General features: G+C 46.1%; 1 protein-coding gene across 3 annotated transcripts in view; it reads left to right on the top strand.

The window, feature by feature from the left end:
* The window catches only part of INTS10 (integrator complex subunit 10), a 457,110-nt gene that overhangs the window by 363,239 nt on the left and 73,183 nt on the right, over positions 1-20,688 (top strand). For all 3 annotated transcript variants that reach the window (XM_085627594.1, XM_085627598.1, XM_085627600.1), the window contains exon 14: positions 20,510-20,589. In XM_085627594.1, the coding sequence (XP_085483720.1) occupies positions 20,510-20,589 (80 nt within the window). The remainder of the gene's footprint in view (positions 1-20,509; positions 20,590-20,688) is intronic.

Genomic DNA, 20,688 nt, shown 5'->3' on the forward strand with positions numbered 1-20,688 from the left:
CTAAGTGCTAACTTTTGAAATAGCTAAATATTATTTAAAAATCATTACAGTTATTAAGTCGACTTTCATCACTTGATTCTGAATACTGACCCAAGGCTGGTTCTAGGAGCCAGACTTGGAATTCCAAAAGTTATCTGAAAAGTAATTTATTACAAATAACCTGAATTTACCATTGAGCTCAATGCATTGTTATGTTTAGGAAATAGGATTGTTTATTGCAACCAACTGTGACTGTTAACACAAATTTATTGCTTAAAACAAAAGTATTTGTATTCAACCTCTCATTCTGAGAAAGTATATTTTTACCCCCTTTGTGGTTCTAAAAATAAAACAAGCATATATTTTATATATATAAACCATTGGCCTAGAGTTCAGTTATTGAGTGTGGGAAACCATTTGCTGACTGAGTGTGTACAATAAATGCTTTACACTGTCCTCTGGTTCTGCCTTACTGCTCGACCAAGCTACCACTTTTGAGAGTAAGGTCATACCTAACTTTGACCTCTATCAGCCTCTGGGGGACTGTGGACTCTGTACACCCTGTACCTATTAGGGAACCGTATATACAGAGCCACTTTCTCACATTGTCGAAAACCGAGAGAGGCCCACTACGCCACAATGTCTCAGACGTCGCAGAAAACTTCCCTAAAGGACCTGGGGCTTTCCAATGACTACGAAGACATGGGAGTGCCAGCAGAATCGACGCACGAGGGATGAAATTCTGGAAGGCGACTCCGAAAGACCACACGCCCGCAAGAAGGCGAGTGACACAGGGTAGAAGACAGATGAGGTAAGACACTATACACATCCGTCGGAACTAAAGGGCCACGAGAGCAAGGCGCAACCTAAGGCAGCCCTGACGCCGAAGAAAAAGGCGAAGAAGGCAAGCCGCGTTCTAAGGAACCCAGGGAAAATCGCATAAGACGCCAAAACCGAGGGTCGAACACGAACTCCCGAAGAGAAGTGTAACACCGTCGAAACCAGTGGCAAGCGCGACCAAGAAGAGAATGTCTCCGGTCTCCGACGCTGAGAGAACCCTCGAAGTCAAACAGAAGAGAAAACGACTCGAGGCCGAAATGGAGAAAGTCCTTCAGAAAAAGGAGTTTGACGCATCACTAGAACACTTCCGGATTCCCAAAGTACCAGTCACCGAACCGGACAACGTCGACGCCGAAGAAGTGAAGACGCCAAAGGGGAAGAAGAGGATATTCTCGAATCGCCTCCAACCCCTGAACCTCGCGAGGAAGAACTCGAGGACTATATAGACGCTCCTGAAGAGGAGGAAGCCTCTGAAAATTTCGAGGACACATGGAACTGTGAAAACTAGCTGCAATGGCTGTTAGCATCAGCTGAAGCCATTTTGTTTGTGGCAGCCATTTTAGTTAGCCATGTGCTTTCTCCCTCTTCTCTATTGCCTGCCCTTGTATTCTGCTTGTGTCATGTGATTCAGTTAACTCTTTCAGCACTGAGCCAGAGCCCTGCACATGCTCAGAAAGACCTGTAGCTGCCAATACACCTGCTCCTAGTGCATAACTCTCAGGCTGTTTTAACTAATGTCAGCAATATTGTAACCCCTCCTACTCTTGACTAAGCGATTCTTATGTATCCTTATATGTAACTAGCTATTCATGCGCATACTTGTACTGCCTCTTTTTGAGTCTCCCTGCATGCTCAGCGGTAAATACAGTATATAAGGTCCCTAATCTCTGTACTCCTTGGACTGTCTCATACAGTGGTCTGAGGGTACCGTATTGACACGGTCTCCCTCATGTGAGGTTAATAAATTATTATTTTGATATTCCAGCTTCCCTGCCAATCGCTTCTTTGTTGATTTAAGGACCAGGCGCATCAATGAACCCCTTAAAAGGTTTTATTTTCTACAGAACGACCTCGGCACCAAAAGTCCCGAAGAGGAAATATGCTGCTATCCATTAAAAGCTTCTCCCCCAGATGATACAGCCTTCTACAACTGGCTAGTTAAAAAGGCAGTCGACACTTTTAGAGTCTCCCCTCGAGGAATAAAAGGGAGACACACGTTTCCTTTTAGAAACACTAGCCCCTGCCAACAAGGGGACACAATATTTGCCAATGCTACCAAGCAACCTAGACGAGGGCAAGGAAGCCTTTAAGGAACTAGCCTCAAGCAAAGGGCAAGCACCAAGGGTCGAGAAGAAGTACAAAGCCTCCTCCAAGGACCCAAAATATATTCAGGGGAACACTGTGCCTGACTCCATCATCATCACCATGGCCAGGAGAAGAGCTAATGCACTCTCTTACACTGGACCTCAAACCAGAAAAAGAAAGCAAGAGGATGGATATGGTGGGAAGAAAAATGGAGGAGACAGCGACGCAGTGGCACAACGCAAACTCAAAAGCCCTGCTGAACAGATGCGGACACCAGCAGTGGGATGACATAGAGGAGCTCATCAACAAGCTCCCAGAGGAGGACAAAAAGAGAACAAAATCTATTGCCCAAGAAGGCAGAACCATCGCGAACACATGCCTTAAATCTGCACTGGATGCAGCAGACACTGCCAGCAGACAAATGTGCACAGGCACCACCCTAAGAAGACATGCCTGGCTTAGGATTTCAGGTTTCAAGCAAGAGGTTCAAACCTCCATCATCAACCGTTCTTTCACAGGGGAGGCACTGTTTGGAAAGGAGGTAGACGAATCCCTCCAAGAAATCAAAAAAGATAATGAAACCGCAAGAGCAATGGGAGCCCTGCAGCAAAGGGGTACCTTCAAAAGCGTTGACTTCATCAAGAGAAAGCCCACAGGAAGAGGTACATTTGGTCAGGGAGCAAATGTAACAGCAACGAGGCCAAGGTAATGGACAACAAACAAGGCAACAAATAGGGTACCAAGGTTGGCAACAACAACCAAAGCGGCCCTTTCGAGGAAGAGGCAGGGGCTCAAATTGACTCCCACACGGAGAAGGACCCACGCCAAACACCAGTAGGGAGAAGAGCATCCCAATTCTTACAACAGTGGCAAAAAATCACAACAGAGAATTGGATATTAAATCTGGTAATATACGGGTATTGCATAGAACTGACAAAAACGCCACCTGCAAACCCACCAAGAAAAAGAGAATTTCTGAAATCGGAACTCATACAGTTAAATTCAGAGATCAAGGACCTACTCCAAAAGCAAGCAATAGAATTGGTACCAAAACAAGAGATTTTCAAAGGAAACTACTCACCATATTTCCTAGTTCCCAAACAGGACCCATTACTAAGGCCAATCCTGGACCTAAGGTTCGTAAACAAGTTAATTTTAACACAACATTTCAAAATGTCTACTCTCCAAGAGATAATTCCTCAAATTCAAAGCAAGCACCACGCGTCTTCACAAAGTGCCGAGCCACTGTGGTGGCACACCTGAGAAAAGAGGAAATACACGCCATCCCCTACCTGGACGACTGGCTCATAACAGCAAACACGAAACAAAGATGCCTCAATCCCATTCAGACAACTATCCACACGCTACAAGAACTAGGGTTTTCAATAAACCACAAGAAATCATCCACAAAACCAGAGAGAGAAAAGACCTTCCCAGGTGCAAGACTGGACTCAAAGACGGGCATACCCAATGCAAAAAAAAGATCCAAGCGATAAAACAAACCTCCCTCCACCAGAGGAGTCAATCTCTTGACAGTGACGAGAGTCATGAAACGTATGGGCCTGATGGCGTCATGCATCCCACTCATCCCTCATACATATGCGCCCCTTCCAGGAATGGCTGACCAATAACAGGTCACAAGCCAAAGGGAGTTGGGAGGATCTAGTGGTTGTTGCACACAAGCTGCAAGCAGAGATACAATGGTGGACATCCAACAACATAACACAAGGCAAACCTTTGAAGATCCCAACTCTTTCTGTGCCCATCACTACAGGCGTTTTCCTCAATGGATGGGGAGTGCACTGCAAACAACTAAAGGTACGTGGTCAGTGAAACGAACAAGATTCCATAAAACATATCCACTACTTGAAATGAAAACGGTTTTCCTGGCACTGAAAGTGTTCCAGATACACATTCAAGGGAGAACTGTCTTGATTCAAACAGACAACACCACCACAATGTTCTACCTCAACAAACAAGGAGCTACGAAATCATTCCCACTGAGCAAACTAGCACAGGAAATCTGGCATTGGGCAGTATCTCAAGCAATCAATCTGCAAACAGTTCATCTACAGGAAATATATAACACAACAGCAGATCAGCTGAGCAGACAAAACAACTGCTCCCACGAATGGGATCCCAAACACAGAACAGTACAATACATCTTCAAACGGTGGGGAACCCCAGTGATGGACCCTTTTGCAACAATACAGAACAAGAAATGCCAGTTCTTTCCTCACCACCTGCCAAAAGGGAATGCCCTGTCGCTAAACTGTTCAGGGACATTTGCATACGCTTTTCCATCAATTCCCCTAATACAAAGAGTGTTGGAATAGGCAAGACCGCCAGCAACAAATCTCATTGCTCCACTACGGCAATGGCAGACATGGTACTCCAGTCTGCTAGAGCTGTCCAAGGGGCAAATAGTCAAAATGAGAGTAGACAAGGACCTGTTGACAATGCAACAGGGCCAGATCTTTCATTCCGAACCAACAACGCTACACCTAGCGGCCTGGCACCTGAATACGTAGAATTTGCTCACCTCAACCTGCCTCAACAAACAATGAAAATTCTGAAGGAGGTAAGGAAACAAATAACAAGAAAAGGCTATGCCGCAAAATGGAAGCAATACACCACCTGGTGCACCGCTAACAATCAAATGAACTCAATCAACACACAAACATTGATCACGTACCTAACTCATCTCCTAGACAGTCACATCAACTACTCAAGCATAAAGGTGCATCTCGCTGCCATCGTAGTGTACACAAGGGGAAAGACACGCAAAAGCTTCTTCACGAGGCCTGTCATAAAACGATTCCTAGAAGGATTTAAAAGAATTGCTCAGCTCCAGTGACCATGTGGAGTCTAAACACAGTGCACACACAACTGATGGCAAAGCCTTTTGAGCCCATGCAAAAAGCAGACCTCAAACACATCACTTTAAAAACAGAACTTCTCATTGTCATTACATCCTTACGGAGAGTAAGTGAGCTACAAGCATTAACCATTCAGGAACCATACATGCAAATCCACAAGGACAAAGTTATTCTAAAAACAAACCCACAGTTCCTGTCAAAGGTGGTATCCAAATACCACTTGGATCAATATATTCTCCTCCCGGTCTTCTTAAATAATCCGAAAATTAAAGGAGAAAGAAGCTTCCATATCCTGGATGTAAGGAGAGCACTACTGTATTACCTACAGAGAACGGAACAAACACGCAAATCCAAACAGTTGTTTGTTGTCTATGCACATACTGACACAGGGACGCCTGTCACAAAGGCAACAATTTTACGATGGATAGTCCAAACCATTTATCTAGGCTATGCCACCGCTAACAAGGAATTACCGGCACAACAAACAACTCAACTGGAAAGAAGGGAGCAACCCTGGCGTTTATGGCCAATGTGCCCATAGACACTATATGTGCACCAGCCACATGGGCATCATCACACACCTTCACCAAACATTACTGTGTGGGCACACAAATGAATAAGGAAGCACAAATAGGACAGAAAGTAGTTCCACACCTGTTCGCAAATACTTCCTCTTACCACAGCCTCCTCAAGATGGGAGAAACCGCTACGTGATCTGGTGCACAACATGTGAATCCAGAAAAGGATCCACGCTGCAAAACGAAATGGTTACTTACCAGTAGGAGTAGTTTTGCAGGTAGAAGAATTTTCTGGATTCACATGCCACCCACCCGGCCTCCCCTATAAGGAAAACAAACAGGTGGGAAAGCAAGTTACAATGATTATCTAAGAGATCATCTAAAGGTCTACAAACTGAGAACACAAACAGAAAAAAGAATCCGAAGATGGCTACCACGCACCACGACCTCCAGGATGCCGCCTGACTTCACACAGGGGACGTACCTGGCACCAAATAGTGGTCAGCAGCCCCCAAAGCAAGGAAAAACAAGCATTTACAATGCAATAGGTCTCGCAATTGTGAGATTTTGAGCTATTAGCATTGTCTTTTATTAATGTGTTTAAAAAAAAACTGCAATAATAAAAGGCATTGTGATTTGCAAAACCAATAGTTCAAAGTTTCAAAAATGTGATTAGATTAGAGGCCATGCCGCTTTCTTTAGACGAGCTGTGTCTAAAGAAAGGTCCACAGCCGCTAATAAAGTGAAGGCGCAGTATGGGGCGCTTTTACCAAAAAAGTTTTTGTTTGTCAAGTTAACAAACAAATGCTTTTTTGGTAAAAGCGCCCCATGAAAGTGTGCATGGTGCGCTGAATGTTGCAGGAAAGCATGTTGTGCCTGCAGTAAGAGAAACTCATTAAACAAAATAGTGCTTTCAGACTAAATAAGACATACCGTGTAACAGCCAAAGTAAAAGGGCCAGTCCTCATGAGAGGTTACAAATTAAGATAAGGCGGTACTAAGGAGGGACTAACAACCCTTTTAATGAATGAGAAGACAGCATTTATGAAGGACAATGACATAAGCCAATTACAAATATGGACTGAGAGTTGTAGGTCTAGCTCACTCCAGTTGATCCACGTGAACTAATAAAACTGAAACATTGATTTGTAAAGGAACACATTTTAATTTACAGGGCCAATAGCTCCAACTCTCGCAAATGTGAGTCGTGTTGTATTACAAATGCTTGTTCTGACAGTCGATGGCTTGGAGACATTTCTTGCATGAAATGTATACAAAAAAAAGAGCTTTTCATTTTTCACAATAAAAACAAAGTTTGAAGCAAAGAACATCTTTTAACTGGGGCTTCGAGCGAAAATCATAAAAGAAACATCTAAATTGTATGTTTTGTGTTTTTTTTCCTAACAATAAATACAGTACGTACAATCAGAACCACTGCGTACAAGCCATCCAAAACCCACAAGTGGTTTGGGGAGAGATGAGTTGGCGAAGTTTGATGTTCTTTGTAACATTCCATTGCCTCAAAGTATGACAAATCTGACTTCAGTCTCTGCTGGAATTCTTTGTTTCCGCTTAAAAAAATGACACTAATCACTTCGTGGAAATTTGGCTCGGAGGTCAAACTACTGTTTGTCCTTGCTCATAATGTATTGTTGTTGATTCATTAAGATATATGTAAAGCTTCCCGATACCTCTAGGCTTAAGCACACTGTATATAAAATGTTAAATATGTTATGCTACACTTATAGAGTAGATAGACGCTGTCTATTGCCAGTTTTGTGTTTAGAATTGCTTGACGAAGTAGAGACATCACATCTTTTAATAATAATATATACAATCGAATGTGATTTTAGCTTTGGTAGTCATATGCATGCATGGTAAGCGCATCACCAGGTACATTTTATACAAGGCTTAGGTAGACTTAGGCTGGAGAAACCAACCATTCTGAAGCTGATTTAGACAAAGGCACACACTTTGACACCTGAATGCAGACCACTCGTCAGTTTTCCACGTTGGCAAAGATCTTCTGATGCACCCCCCCAAACAATTCGCTTTTATATGAAAACTAATTATTTTGAAGGGTACTTTAATGGGTACCCTTCAAAATATGACCAAATCCCTAGGAGAGTCCGGAAGTTCTGAACTAGGTCTTCAGTGTGTCAATAATTGTAGCTTTATCTGACAGATTCAGCATGCTACCTGGAAGCACCGCAAAGGACCGATAACTCTCCAGGTCATAGACATGCAGGACTTGAGAATGTGACACCAGCAACTGCAGACTGAGGTGACCTTCAGCGGTGGATGCAGCTACTCGGAGCTGACGAGCTACACCCTAATCTATGTGCCAGAAAACAGAACGCACCTCCCAAACTGATATAGGACATCAGAGGTACATGGTACAAATGGTATGGCAACAGAGACGCATTGTAACGAAACATTGCAGGGCTTGGGATTGAGGACTAGTATGACTACTCTTGGGGGGGAGGGGCGGAGCCCGGCGTACCAGCCTTAGTGTAGGTAATATATATACACAGCCTCTCACCTGTAAACACCGTATTTCCGAAGAAAGTTGCAACCCTGTATCTCTCTCCTTCAAACCGTGGATGGGAGACAAGATGGCAACAGGAAGCTCCCAACATGCACCGTTGCGCCTCAAGTTTAACCCTTCCATAACGCTTGTTTGTGCTGCTGCATGCAAGAAACGAGTCCGTGTTATTGGCACAGCAAAGAACCCAAATGAAGCGTGTTATGGGAGCGTGTGAAAGCTAACATCCCTAGAGAGGAGACGCCATGCGCGTGCACATCGCCTGTCCGAACGCGCACATGTTCTGTCCTACTAGGCGCACCAAACTGACAATAATATTCTCGCCAAGGCGAGCAGCACCATGCGTTGCATCGCTAGACGAGACCTAAAAACAAACGAGGACTATTCCGGACCCAACCACTAGATGGCGGAATAATGCACAGCATGTGAATCCAGAAAATTCTTCAAGTTGCAAAACTACTCTTACTGGTAAGTAACCATTTCATTCTTCAGCACAAACCCTGTTCCCAGAGAACCTCACCATGTGGCGGAGCTTAGAGACTGCCATACAGTATGGCACTGTAAGTAGCATTCTGGAACGAGTTGATGCTTTGCTTATGTATGAAATGCACTTTATTAGCAAGTATAAGAATAGTTTAGTTGAACACACGATGGAAACAAAAATAGGAAATGCATACCGCTGGTGCTGAGATATGACGCTGATAATGATGACCTCATAGCAAATGTTATCCTTCTGCCTTTTTCAGGTCGACTCAGAGATTTTTGGAAGCTCTTGTGACCTTAGTCTTTTCCAAGAGATTTTCGTGCTCAAAAGGATTCACATGTAGTCGAAGGATACAAACGAAGGGACTGATCAAACAAAGGGCCAGATTTAGATCGTGGCCGACGGGTTACTCCTTCATACCGGTGACAGGTAACCCTTCCACCAAAATATAAATCCCACTATATCCTATAGGATTTATATTTGGTGGACTGTGTTGCGGTGCTTTTTTAGGTCTCGCCTATGCAGCGTGCGTGCGCTGCTTAGAAGGACCTTTAGCCGTCGTTCTGCTCTTTTTCGAAGCACATACTCGTGCTTGTGGCGGCATACACCTTGTGGGAGCGAGCAGTGGTGCGCAACAAGCACGTGTATGTGCTTCGAAAAAGAGCAGACTGTGCGCGCACGCATACACGCACGCACCACTCCCGGGGCAACAAACACGATTGCAGTGCCAGCAGTGTGTTTTTCTATTACTGTGACAAGCACGCGTGTGGCGTCGCTTTAAAATATCCACATTGCTTTAAAATTTCAGCATTAGTGAATGTGCCTTAAAATATCTGCATTACTTTAAAATATCAGCATTAATTATTCACTCGTGCACGGCTCTCTTGATTTTTTTTATTTTTTATTAGCCATTCACTCTATGGTTTGCGCACTCTGTGCTTTTTTTTTTTTTTTTATTCTCCAAAAGGGCAAGCTAACATTAGCTGTGTGCTTCAAAATATCAGCATTAGTTCTTTTTGTTGCAGTTTTATAAAACGCGTACTCGACCCTAAGTTATTAGAGCGCTTTAAATGAAATCTAATAACATTACACAAGGGCAGTAGGCATGGCAAGATTGAGCCCAGAATTATGGGATTTTAAACCGACGACAAAACTAGAACCCGGTTTCTTAGTTCCAAAGTCCGCAGCTCTGGTTATTACGCCACCTTCTTCCCCTATATACTATCCAATATTCTATATATAAATATTATGCGGTGATAATTCCATATTAAGCTTACTAAAGCTGTATGTGTTACTTAAACGGGCGCTCCAGATTTCTCAAGACTGGCAATGAAATCAAGGTCGTCAGCCTAGCTGGTGAAATTGGTTAGTCGGTGTTTTGGCAAACTCTTCATCCAGCATGGCCGCTACCGTAACTCAAGACCTCAGATTACTACCAAATGCTCTCACTCTGGCAGTTTCATAGCAACAGATCATGCCCACTACCGGGTTCGACCGGCACCTGTAAGGTGTCAACAGGATGCAGCAAATGGGAGGCTGGAGATGCTGAGAGTGAGACCCTCGATTCACAAGTACCGCTGCTTATGATGGTCTCTGCTGCTGCGCGCCTTTAGGTCCTGCTGTGCTTCTCTCATTTCTGCTCATCTGATACGTTAACGCTGTTTGTATGTAGCGCGTCATCTCTCATTTCCAACGCACCCCTCTGGCACTGTTTGCTGTTCTCGCTTCCGAAGTGTGCTTGGTGCTGCTGGCTGGTATCAGCAATGCTAAATATTTAACAGTTGGTTATCAGTTCCTTCCTTAGCTCAGCTGCTCATCCTGAAAAATATTTTAATGACAGAGCAGTTAAGCTCTTGCCTGGTAGATGCGTCACTAATGCACCAATTACAATGTGAACACCACTAGGATAATCGTTGAATTTACTTTGCTTCCAGTGGCATTGAGACGTTCTTTTTGGTAATAAGTCACGTGGGTCTGCAGTTGAATTGTTTCCCTTGGAAGCGTGGCCCGTTTGGGGTGTCTGGGACAGGTACGAAGTCAGTGGGGTTGGTGGCAGTCATCATGCACGTGCACAGCAAGGGCATCTGTGGCACTCTGTATGGCAGAAACAATCTGATTAAAAATGTACATACAAGTAGGCAATAGGAGTAGGGTGAATGGTAAGAATGTAGTGAGAAGGAACAGTGAGAGGTGGGTCGAGCCAGTGTTTTAAATGGGCTGGTACTGTTTCAGGTTTCAAGTTTATTTTATTTTGCTCAACTAATTAAAGTAATTGCAAATTATGTAAAACAGCATAATTAGATATAGTTTAAATGATTTTTAAAATATTGGTATAAATCCATATCACATATGACAAGCATTGGCATAGCCAATAGGTCTTGCCTTTGGGACCTTATAAGTGTTCAGCCATACAGCAATTGATGTTGTTGCACCAAAGATGTTTTGCTGCATAACTAAATGCTTATACGGTCCCAAAAGCGAGACCTATTGGCTATGCCAATGCTTGTATTCTGTTGCAGCCCAAAACACACTGTCCTGGGGCTGGTAGCAGATGAACTGTACGTCTTTGCTGTTCCTGAGACTTCTTGAACAAGATGAAGAATGTCCAGTCCAGTCCTTTCACTGCCCAAGACAGAGGTAGCCACTGCAGGCCAACACAGCAAAGCGCACAGCCGAGTGGTAGTTTCTCCTCACAGCTTCTCCAGCTCCACTTCTTTACAGGTTACTTGATCCAAACGAGTTGAGATGAATGTGGTCCCTCAATGTGCTAACCTTTCAGTGCTCTGCAACCCTTGCAATGCAAAAGATTGACTCTCTCCTACTGCATGTTTCTTGCAATAAGCTGAGAATCGCAATGTGCACATTATGAGCTAGAAGGACATCTGCAGCTCACAATCTGGTTGTAACACACTTTGATTTGGTTTTCCACCTCTGGAAAGCCCTGTGCTTTTGACACATCTGACCCTTCGCTCCCAAGAGATGTTACTGAAGTGAAGTTGTGTTGGAAGCTGGCTCTGTATATGGTATGGCACTGGGTGGTAATACCGTGCACAGAGTCCAGAGATTCCCCAGAAGTGTACAGGGCTCTGTGTAAACCTAAAGTGCTCTAGTAGTGGTAGTGTGGGTGAGCAGCCTTAGGCCAAACACAGAGGAATGTAAGACATTTATTGCACAACATTGACCAATAAGGAACACATGATTCAAAAAGGAGATCAGACCACTTTTATAAAAATAAGCTTTGTTCAAATTTTATTTTAAGACCAAGATCTTTGCAATAAGATAAGTACGTTTTGCAGGAAAAATACATAAGACTTTTAAAAGTCGACACAATGCAATTTTCAAGGAGTTCAATGTTATCCTATGAAGGAAAACAATAATGCGGTTATATAGGTAAGTACGACTTACAGTTACAGACTTCGGGGCTAAAGGTCAGCAAGGGTCATATGAGCAACAAAACAGGGGCAGCCAAGTACAGGGGTCAAAATCAGAGTTCGGCCCAGTGTGTTTCAATGGAGACTGGGGGTGCATAGAGCCATACTGCTGCAGGTAGGTAAATCGGTTGCAGGGGCCAAGCTCTGGGGGTTAGAGCAAGCACGGGGGGGCACAAAGCAGCACTAAACATACACCATCAGTGGCACAGGGACGGCAGGGTGTAAATTGAGCGTCGGCCCCTCAATGCCTTCCATTAGGGAACTTGCTTCAGACAAACGGTCTACAGGCGTCGCACCGGAGGCTGCAGGATGGAGACCTGCAGCAGCAGAGGTATGTAAAGATGTAGGGTGTCGTAGGGGCACCATCAGTTCAGCTCACCAAGGCCCAGGAGCTTCTTGTGCAGGGGAGTTCTTAGACATCAAAGTCTTCTTACCGTAGCCGGTCGTGATCAGGGGGAGCCTCTGGATTCAGGTTGCAGGCATCGTTGTGGAGTCCAGGCGGGGCCACCGAATGCTGAACTAGATGTCCAGATCGATGGGTAACCTGTTCTGGGTCGATGGTCCATCTGGACACAGGCGGGGTTCAGAGTGGACAGGACTCGTGGATCCGGAGGGAACCGAAGTCCTTGGTGTAGGTTTCTTGGAGACAGAGCCGCTGTCCTCGAGATTCTCTAGTCTTTGTCAAAGGGCAGGCAGTCTTCCTCAGATTATAGAAGCTGCTGTCTGCAGGACAGGTGTCGTCTTCTTTGAAGGGCCTTTGAACCTGGAGACAGGCCAGTAGGGCTGGAGCCAAGTCAGTATTTGTCTTCAGGCTTTCGCTGCATGGCGTCTACTTCATCCTTATCAGGCCGGCAGGCAACAAGTTTCAGGTCTGGGGGAGCCACCTAAATACAAAATTTAGGGGCTTTTTAGGGGAGTAGCAGGTAGGGCCAATGGGCACCTTAACTGGGGTGACTACATCCTCAATTATGCCACCCTCCTCTAGGAAGAGCATAGACCAAGCCCTGATTGGAGGGGTCTCCCATCTTCAAGATGGCAGGGACTTAATGATGTGCTTCACATCCCCTCTCCCACATTAGGGGTGGAGTTGGCAGAGGTGGGCACTGTGAGAAAGTGCCCTCTTTCTCCATGGTTGCCTCCACTTTTTGCTGAATTGTTGATGTGCTTTGACTGAGTGTGCCCTGGACTCCTGCCAATCAGGTACCCAGAGCCTATGTTCTTTCCCTAAAACTGCATTGAAGACCAAACCCAATTGGCATCTCTGGCCCAAGTCAGCCCCTGGCAAATGGTACCCCAGATACCCAGGGCACTGGACCAGGGAAGGCCTCTGAGGGCTGCAGCACTTATTGTGCCACCCTTAGAGGCCCCTTATCTTTACACCCACACTGCCTTTGCAGGCTGCGTGTCTTGGTGCAGAACAAAGTGAAGAGTCGAAATGGCACACATCCTTGTGTACCATGCCTGCAACCCACTGCCCTGGCATAGATCAGTCACCCCTCTAGCTGGTTGCACTATACCAGTGGTGAGGGTACAGGTGCATGAGCCCTATACCCCTACAGTGTCTAAGCCAATTCTTACACCTTGTAAGTGCAGTAATGCCATTAAGAGTATATGGTGCTGGGAATTTGTCATTAGGAACTCCACAGTGTGAGAAGGTGGCCTGATATGCTGTCCACTAATTCTAGTGGGCACCTTGTATCAGTCCAAACAACCCCTTATGGTGAATTGGTTAAAGACAACCTTTATTGAAAGCTATCCTAGTGTTAGCTATTGAGAGCAGCCTTCAGGCTAAGTCTTGAAGGAATGTAAAGCAGCCTGTTTTACCAGTCTATAATCTCTTGAATGACCAAATGAAAGGACAACCACACCAGGTATATATTTAAAATATATGTATTTAAGATAAAACACACCCCTTTAGTCTCTTTATGAGACTGGAGTTCGAAGTACTTAATTTACAAGTTAGCAATCAACAGTAATAGCACAAATACACGTTTCGCCCCTAGGGGCGTACCAAACCATATACCAATAAAGCGGTATAAGAACCACGACTGAACTAGACACAAGGCCTAGAGCCTGTAGAATCGCTGGGACCCCAAGGAACCACCCAAGGTAGTGACATAGGGGACCCACGGGGGCCGTGTACAGTGTGTAAATACAACCGCGGGTTCCCATTAGCGTCTATGGGCAATGTCGCGGTTGGAAATTTAAAGATTAGGGACACTTAGAATCGAGTTAGGACCAAAAGGAGAAGTGTCCGAAGAGATCCAAGCCTGGATCTAGGATGGAAGGAACCTGAAAGCAGAGGGGACAGAGTCTGGGTCACTTGCCAGTGACCGAGGACAGGATGGACCAATGCCCACAGATGTCGGGTGCTTCAGGTGAGTTGACGGGTGTCTTGTCCATGAGCCGGATTCGAGCTGTCCCACGAAGTCTGTAGACAGCTGCGGTGTCGGCGACCAGATTGGACCCAACAAGCCTTGGCAACAGCAAGTCTCGTGGAAAGAGAAGAAGGATGTCGGTGCAGACCAGCAAGGTCTGAGGGACTCACCCAGCGAGGGTAAGTCGGGGCACGTCTGGAGCAACCAGGAAAGCCCAAGAAGAAGAGGAGTTGCTTTCGTGGGAACCCACTAGCCAACGGGCTAGCGATCGCGAAGGAGCCTCGAGCGGTCGGACTGGAACCTGGCCCACGGGTCACTCGAGGAATGGAGGCCAGAGATCTTTGGTGCAGTCAGTGCTCAAGGCTGGGGATACTCGGAGCCCAAAGCAGAACTTCAAGGATAAACAGGAAGTCGATGTACCAGCAATAGTACGCGGTGCCCAGGGGTCACGGTTCCTCGTCACCCACGATAGCCACTGGCCTCAGCTTTTCTGTGGACTCAGGGTAGCCTCGGGGAAGTCAGGAAATCCACCTCTGCTGATGCAGAGACTTCGGCGTCCAACGGGAGCTTCAGAATTGCAGACCGGTCAGTTGCTTCTTTGGTTCCTGCCAAGCAGGAGAGTCACTCCTTGACCCCAAGGGAGATTTCTTCAGTCTTCTAGTCGAGATAGAACGTCGAAGGTCCAGGATATATATTGCAGAGTTTCGTCCAGGGTAATCTAAAGTCACAAGGACTGGGTTCCCATACTTATACAAAGTTTGGGGGTTGGACAAACTCTAGGGACCCATCTATGGGAGGGTTTGGAAAGAGGGGTGGTTACACCCATTTCCTTTGTCCAGTTTCATGCCAGACCAGGGGCAGGTAGCCCCTGCAACCGGTTTGAACTGGACTATGCACAGGGACTCCAAGTGTGCCCCCAATGCAGGACTTCAAAGCACCAGAGAGTGCTCCCGCCTAGCCCCAATACACATCTGCCTGTCTGGGACAGGAAACCTATTGTCCAGGCCTCCCCTGCCGGAGTTTCGGTCAGCAGCAGGAGGCCAGACCCGTGTCTGTGGCAGAGGCATCCATTTTGTGATGCCAGGACTGTAGAAAGTCCTACCGGGTTAGACCAGTGTGAACATTTCTCTCCCTCTAGAAGGGTGGAATGTTACCCCCGCCGCCAGAACTGGCGGGGGGGGGAGGTGGGGGGGTTGGGGTAGTATTCCAAAGCATTTGACACCAAACACGACATGTTTCTGTGCAGCCATCCCAAAGTTAGCATTTACCGCGAGGTTATAATGCACTTAAGAGTATATGGTCAGGCTGCACCACAAACGGCATCAGAGGAGATATTCCGAACGCTACAGAAGGGCTCTGCTCATGCAGGGGCACCCTCTCACATAAAAACCAAGCACTCTGACTTCAGGATTGTTAAGGCCTGCCATAGGAGTGACTTATAGGTTTTATATGTGTGTGCAATGGTAGTGATATAGGTAGCCTATACCACTGTAAGGGGTGCAAGCACACCCTTACCCAGGCTGCAGTAGCAGACCTGTGGTGCCATTTTGGAGTGCTTCCCAGGGGTGGCATAATACATGCTTCAGCCCCTGGTAGGCCTCTGAGGTACCTATGTCCCAGGTACATTGTATACCATATACTAGGGGCTTATAAGGCACTCCAGAATCCAATTAGATATGCACCTAATGTACATGCAAACCATTTTAGAGAGGAAGCAGCTAGGCTGGGGTCCTGATTAGCAGGGCCACAGCCAGACTAAGGTCGAAAAACAGTAAAACACCAGCAAAAAGTGGGGGTACCCACGTGAAGCAGATCCTACTCTCCTACACTAAGGACCCTCAGCAGCCAAGGGTACTAAAGCCCCCAACCAGCAGCGTGCCAGAATGGGCAACTGCAGTGTTGTAGAAAAGAGGCGGGTTTTCTGGCATCATGCCGGTAGCATTTATTTCTTTTAATTATAAAGTTAGGACGCAGATCCTACTCTCCTACACACAGCACCATAATGGCTGCACTGAAACTGAGAAGTTTGGTATCAAACTTCTCAGCACATTAAACCCGCACTGATGCCAGTGTGGGATTTAATGAAAAATGCACATAGAGGGCATCTTAGAGATGCCCCCTGAAAGACGACCTAACACCAGTGTCCAGGCTGAGTGGATGCTTTCAGCTGCCACCACCAGAGATGTTTCTGGACCCCTGGGTCGAGAGCCTGCTGCTCTCAGGGGCCTCAAACAATGCACATCCAGGGACGAGGTGCTAAGCCTCCTCCCCCAGTATGGGCAGGGTCCACAAAGGGGAAGCTTCAAAGGCTTCCCACCTTTGTGAGCTTCTCCAGGCCTGTTGCTGCTTTCAGGAAGTGACCTCGACCGGTTCTGAGCCCCACCTTGGGTGGGAGAATCAGTGGAAAACCCAAGTGAGGAAGAGGGGTGCCCACCTTTGCCAACCCCACCCTTCAGGTGAGGGAGGTGTGGTAAAGCACAACTCTCAGTCTCCGCCATCTTGCAGATGGGGTACCCAGCCAATCAGAGTGATGCATATGCCCCCCTCCCACTGGAGGGTGGCATAATAGGGGGTGTACCCACCCCAAGGAAGGGACCCATTGGTCCGAACCTTTACTTACCTAAAAACGCCCCTAAATCTAGTATTTAGGAGGCACCCCAAACCTAGCTGTGCCGAAGCTAAGAAGAGGACGACGCCCACTGACTTGGCCCAGCCCTACCGGTCTGTCCCCATCTCAAACCTGCAGAGGCGAAACTCGGGTGTGTCCTGCAGCCAGCAACCTCAAGAACCCAGAGGACCTGCCCTGCCTTCCAAAGAAAGGACTTCCGTGAACACCGGATTTGTTCACCCACAGACTCCAGCTCCAGCGAAATGTGTGAGTCTCCTCCGCTCTGCACCTGAGGCCCATGGCCAGAGTTCAAGTGGCTCAACACCACGAGGAGATCTCCCCGACAATCCTGATCCGAGATCCTTGACCTGCCTCAAGCCTCCAGCCAACGCCTGCAGCCCAAATCCGAAAGGTCCTCCCAACCGCAACCAGGAGCTGGTAAGAAGATCCAACCCTAAAAGGCACCCCTGCACCTGATGCCCCACGGCCTTCGGTGGCCCAGCTGACTGTGTCTAACCAACCCCCAGCATCCCAACGTACCTCTCCAAGTGGTGGTCGCACCCAGAAGACTTTCTTCCCCGAGACTGCAGTGTCTTTGCAAACCAGAGAAACCCAATTGAAAGTAACACGGCGCCCGACGCCAAAACAGCACTCTGCATCTGGCCACCTTAGTACCGCTGAGGGTGCACCTTTGGTGCTGGCCTGAACCCCCATTTTTCCTGAGCTTAAGTCCTGGAGCTTGGCTCCCACAACCTTGTGGCCTGCCCGTAAGCAGCCACCAACCAGAGGCCACCTATCCCCTATTGGATAGCATTGGGCCTCAGCACTGCACCCGGCCACCCTAGTGCCGCTGAGAGCATCCTTGACCCTGGGGGACCCCTAAGTCTACCCTCAGAACCTCAACTCCCACTACCAAATACTTACCTTTGAACCGATAACACTATTTTCCTCCATAGGATAACATTGACTATTTTTCTGTGAAAAGTTTTTAAGTGTGGAGTTAGAAAATCTATGAAAATCTTTAAAACTGAAACCGAATAACAAAAACACTTTTACCAACCTGTTTACAGGAGATGTCCCCGTGTAGTATCCAGGCATACTGCACTGTGTAAGAAACATAATCTGAAAAGTAATTCACATGACCTGCTATTGAAATGTCATACAAAGTATACGTACATTATTCCACAGTATTGCGTTACCAGTATTCAAACTGTAACCAAACCAAAGTATATATACACAACTGCAATTCAAAACTGTATTATTACTGCAAAGTATTTATTGCTTACCTGTGCCAGGCATGACTTGGTTCTAGAAAATAAAAATACTAAAAGAATATTTTTACACAAAACCAATTGGCCTAGAGTGAGTGTGTACAACAAATGCTTGACACTGTCCTCTGATACTGCCTTACTGCTCGACCACACTACCACAAATATAGAGTAAGGTGCTATCTACTTTATCTCTGCCTACCTTTGGCGTTTCACGGGACTCTGTGCACACAATACCTCACTTTGGTATACTATATACAGAGCCAGCTTCCTACAGATATGCCCACACCTGTGCTCTAGTGCAGCCTGCCCTAGGGCTGGCAAGGCCTGCTCGGGGGTGACTAACCTAAATCTTAGGCAGTGTGCCATGTTGACTTTGCAATTTTGGCTAAACCAGGCCATGCATGCTGCAGTGGCAGTCTGTATGGCTTACGTGAGGGGTCCCTGGAGTGGCCCCAGTGGACCCTCTTCAGTCCCAATGCACATGGTACCCAGGGTACCGTACCAGTTACTAGAGACTTACAGGGGCCTGAAGGGCCAATCGTGGAATCGTTTTATAGGGAAGTAGCACTGGTACAGGAGACCTGGTTGGCAGGGACCCTGTGCACTACAATCGAAACTACAATCAAAACCACATCAGGCCTCGAAAATATACTCGCTCACTTGCAATGGCAGGTTAGGTTTTAGCAGGTCGAGCTATTTTCAGCATCTTCTGGTCCGATGGGGCGAGTGGACATAATCTGGGAAGGAACGGGTGTTCTGTTCATTCAGAAAGTGAATGAGAAATAAAGATGCCTTTAACTGTTTTTATCTTGACTCATTTGCTGTCTGGTGTAGGAAAGTGTCAAATGTCGGTGTGTCTTTTTACTTATTGCTGCTCGGAAAATTGAGTTTATTTTTCTTTCTCTCACTACAGTTAGAGGTTTTTGTCAAGTGAACTGTCTGACAATCGTGAAACAAAAGGCTGTAAGATGTCAGCTTTTTTTGTAACCCATAACATTTAAATAGCTTGTAAACGAATAGTACAAATATTTTAAAATGGATCAGGAATTACGAAAGCACTTTTTTTGTAATTAAGTGTGATGCAAAATAAGATTTAAATAGGAGCAAAGCAAATCAGAACACTTTACTTGGTGATGTGCAAATGACAAATGATTACAGAAACTCGATTTCCAAACTTTGTTTGTACACTGTATCGTTTTATCAGTAAAGCAGCGTGTCGGTGAGAAGTTTTGTGGCCATTTCAACGTAAATTATGCTGATTGCAAATGAAAGTGTGCTACCACTTTATGCTTTAGTTATGTATTTATTTAAAGTGCTAGGTGTTAAACATGTTTTGAGAAACGTGAATCCGCCCTGATGACAATGCTGTTAATGAACTAAGAGGCAAGTCGGGGTCATGTTTATCCTGTATGTGGCTAGATTTGTAATATATATGGAGCAAAAGTTTAGTATATTAAATCAAACAAAAGAGTTTTCTGTACAGCAGACGTGCTGAAATCGCATATTTGAAGGTGCTCTCACATGTGATAAAGAAGAAAATGGTGACTCAATGAATTCAAATATTTGCCCAAGATCAAGGAATTTGAAACCAGTTCATTCATCAAGTACATTACAGTTAGGTTAGTAGATTATTTAAGTCACTAGCCCTGCAGGTCTGGTAACATTTTTATGATTTTTTTCGAGGCCGGCACTGCAATATCCAGGCAAAAAGTGGGGGCTAACCATGCACTTTCTTACAGTTTGTGAAGGGTAAAGTTTCCTAAAACCTACACATTAAGCACCTGGGTAGGCTCCATGGCACCTTTTTAGGTCCAACCTGCATACTCCAGTCTCCGTGTCCACTCTCCTCCACCTGACCTTTCACTGTGGAACACGCTCCCCTGGGCAGCGCCTGCTTTAGTTCGAAGCTTGGCTATGGAGCCCTTGACCCAGGGTTGTGGATTCTCCAGGTCCCAACACGTGGTGCCGTGGACACTGGACATAGTGTCCATTTTCTATGTTCTCATAGGAGTCCTCTCATCTAGTACTTTCTCCCGAGCCTGCTCGTAGCCAGCACTAGGTCTAGCCATTGCAGCGTTTAGGTTCTAGAGTGGGCACAGCACTGTCTGCATGCTCCCCTTTGTCAGCACCACAGGACGGGATGCAAGCCACACCACATCCTTATCTTTGTGTCTCACGTCTAGAGCTGGTCACCTTTTAACCCTCTAGAAGTCACATTTTGCTTTCATGTATTTGTTCTATCATGATGGACTATATTTGTCTCAATTTCAGGTTCTGATCTGAGGCTGCTGCCGTGCACCAATAAAGCCATCATGCCGTACTGCCTCCAGTTAATGCTTTCGTGTTTTAAGGTGAGTGTGACAGACGTGACCATTTGACAGATATAAGGAAAGCCTCGTGAAAGGTATTGATCTTTTTCCATGTCACGTTGAAGTGAAAACTCTCTGTTC

This window comes from Triturus cristatus, chromosome 2_1 (genome assembly GCF_964204655.1).
Source record: "Triturus cristatus chromosome 2_1, aTriCri1.1, whole genome shotgun sequence".
In the NCBI taxonomy this organism is placed as follows: Eukaryota; Metazoa; Chordata; class Amphibia; order Caudata; family Salamandridae; genus Triturus; species Triturus cristatus.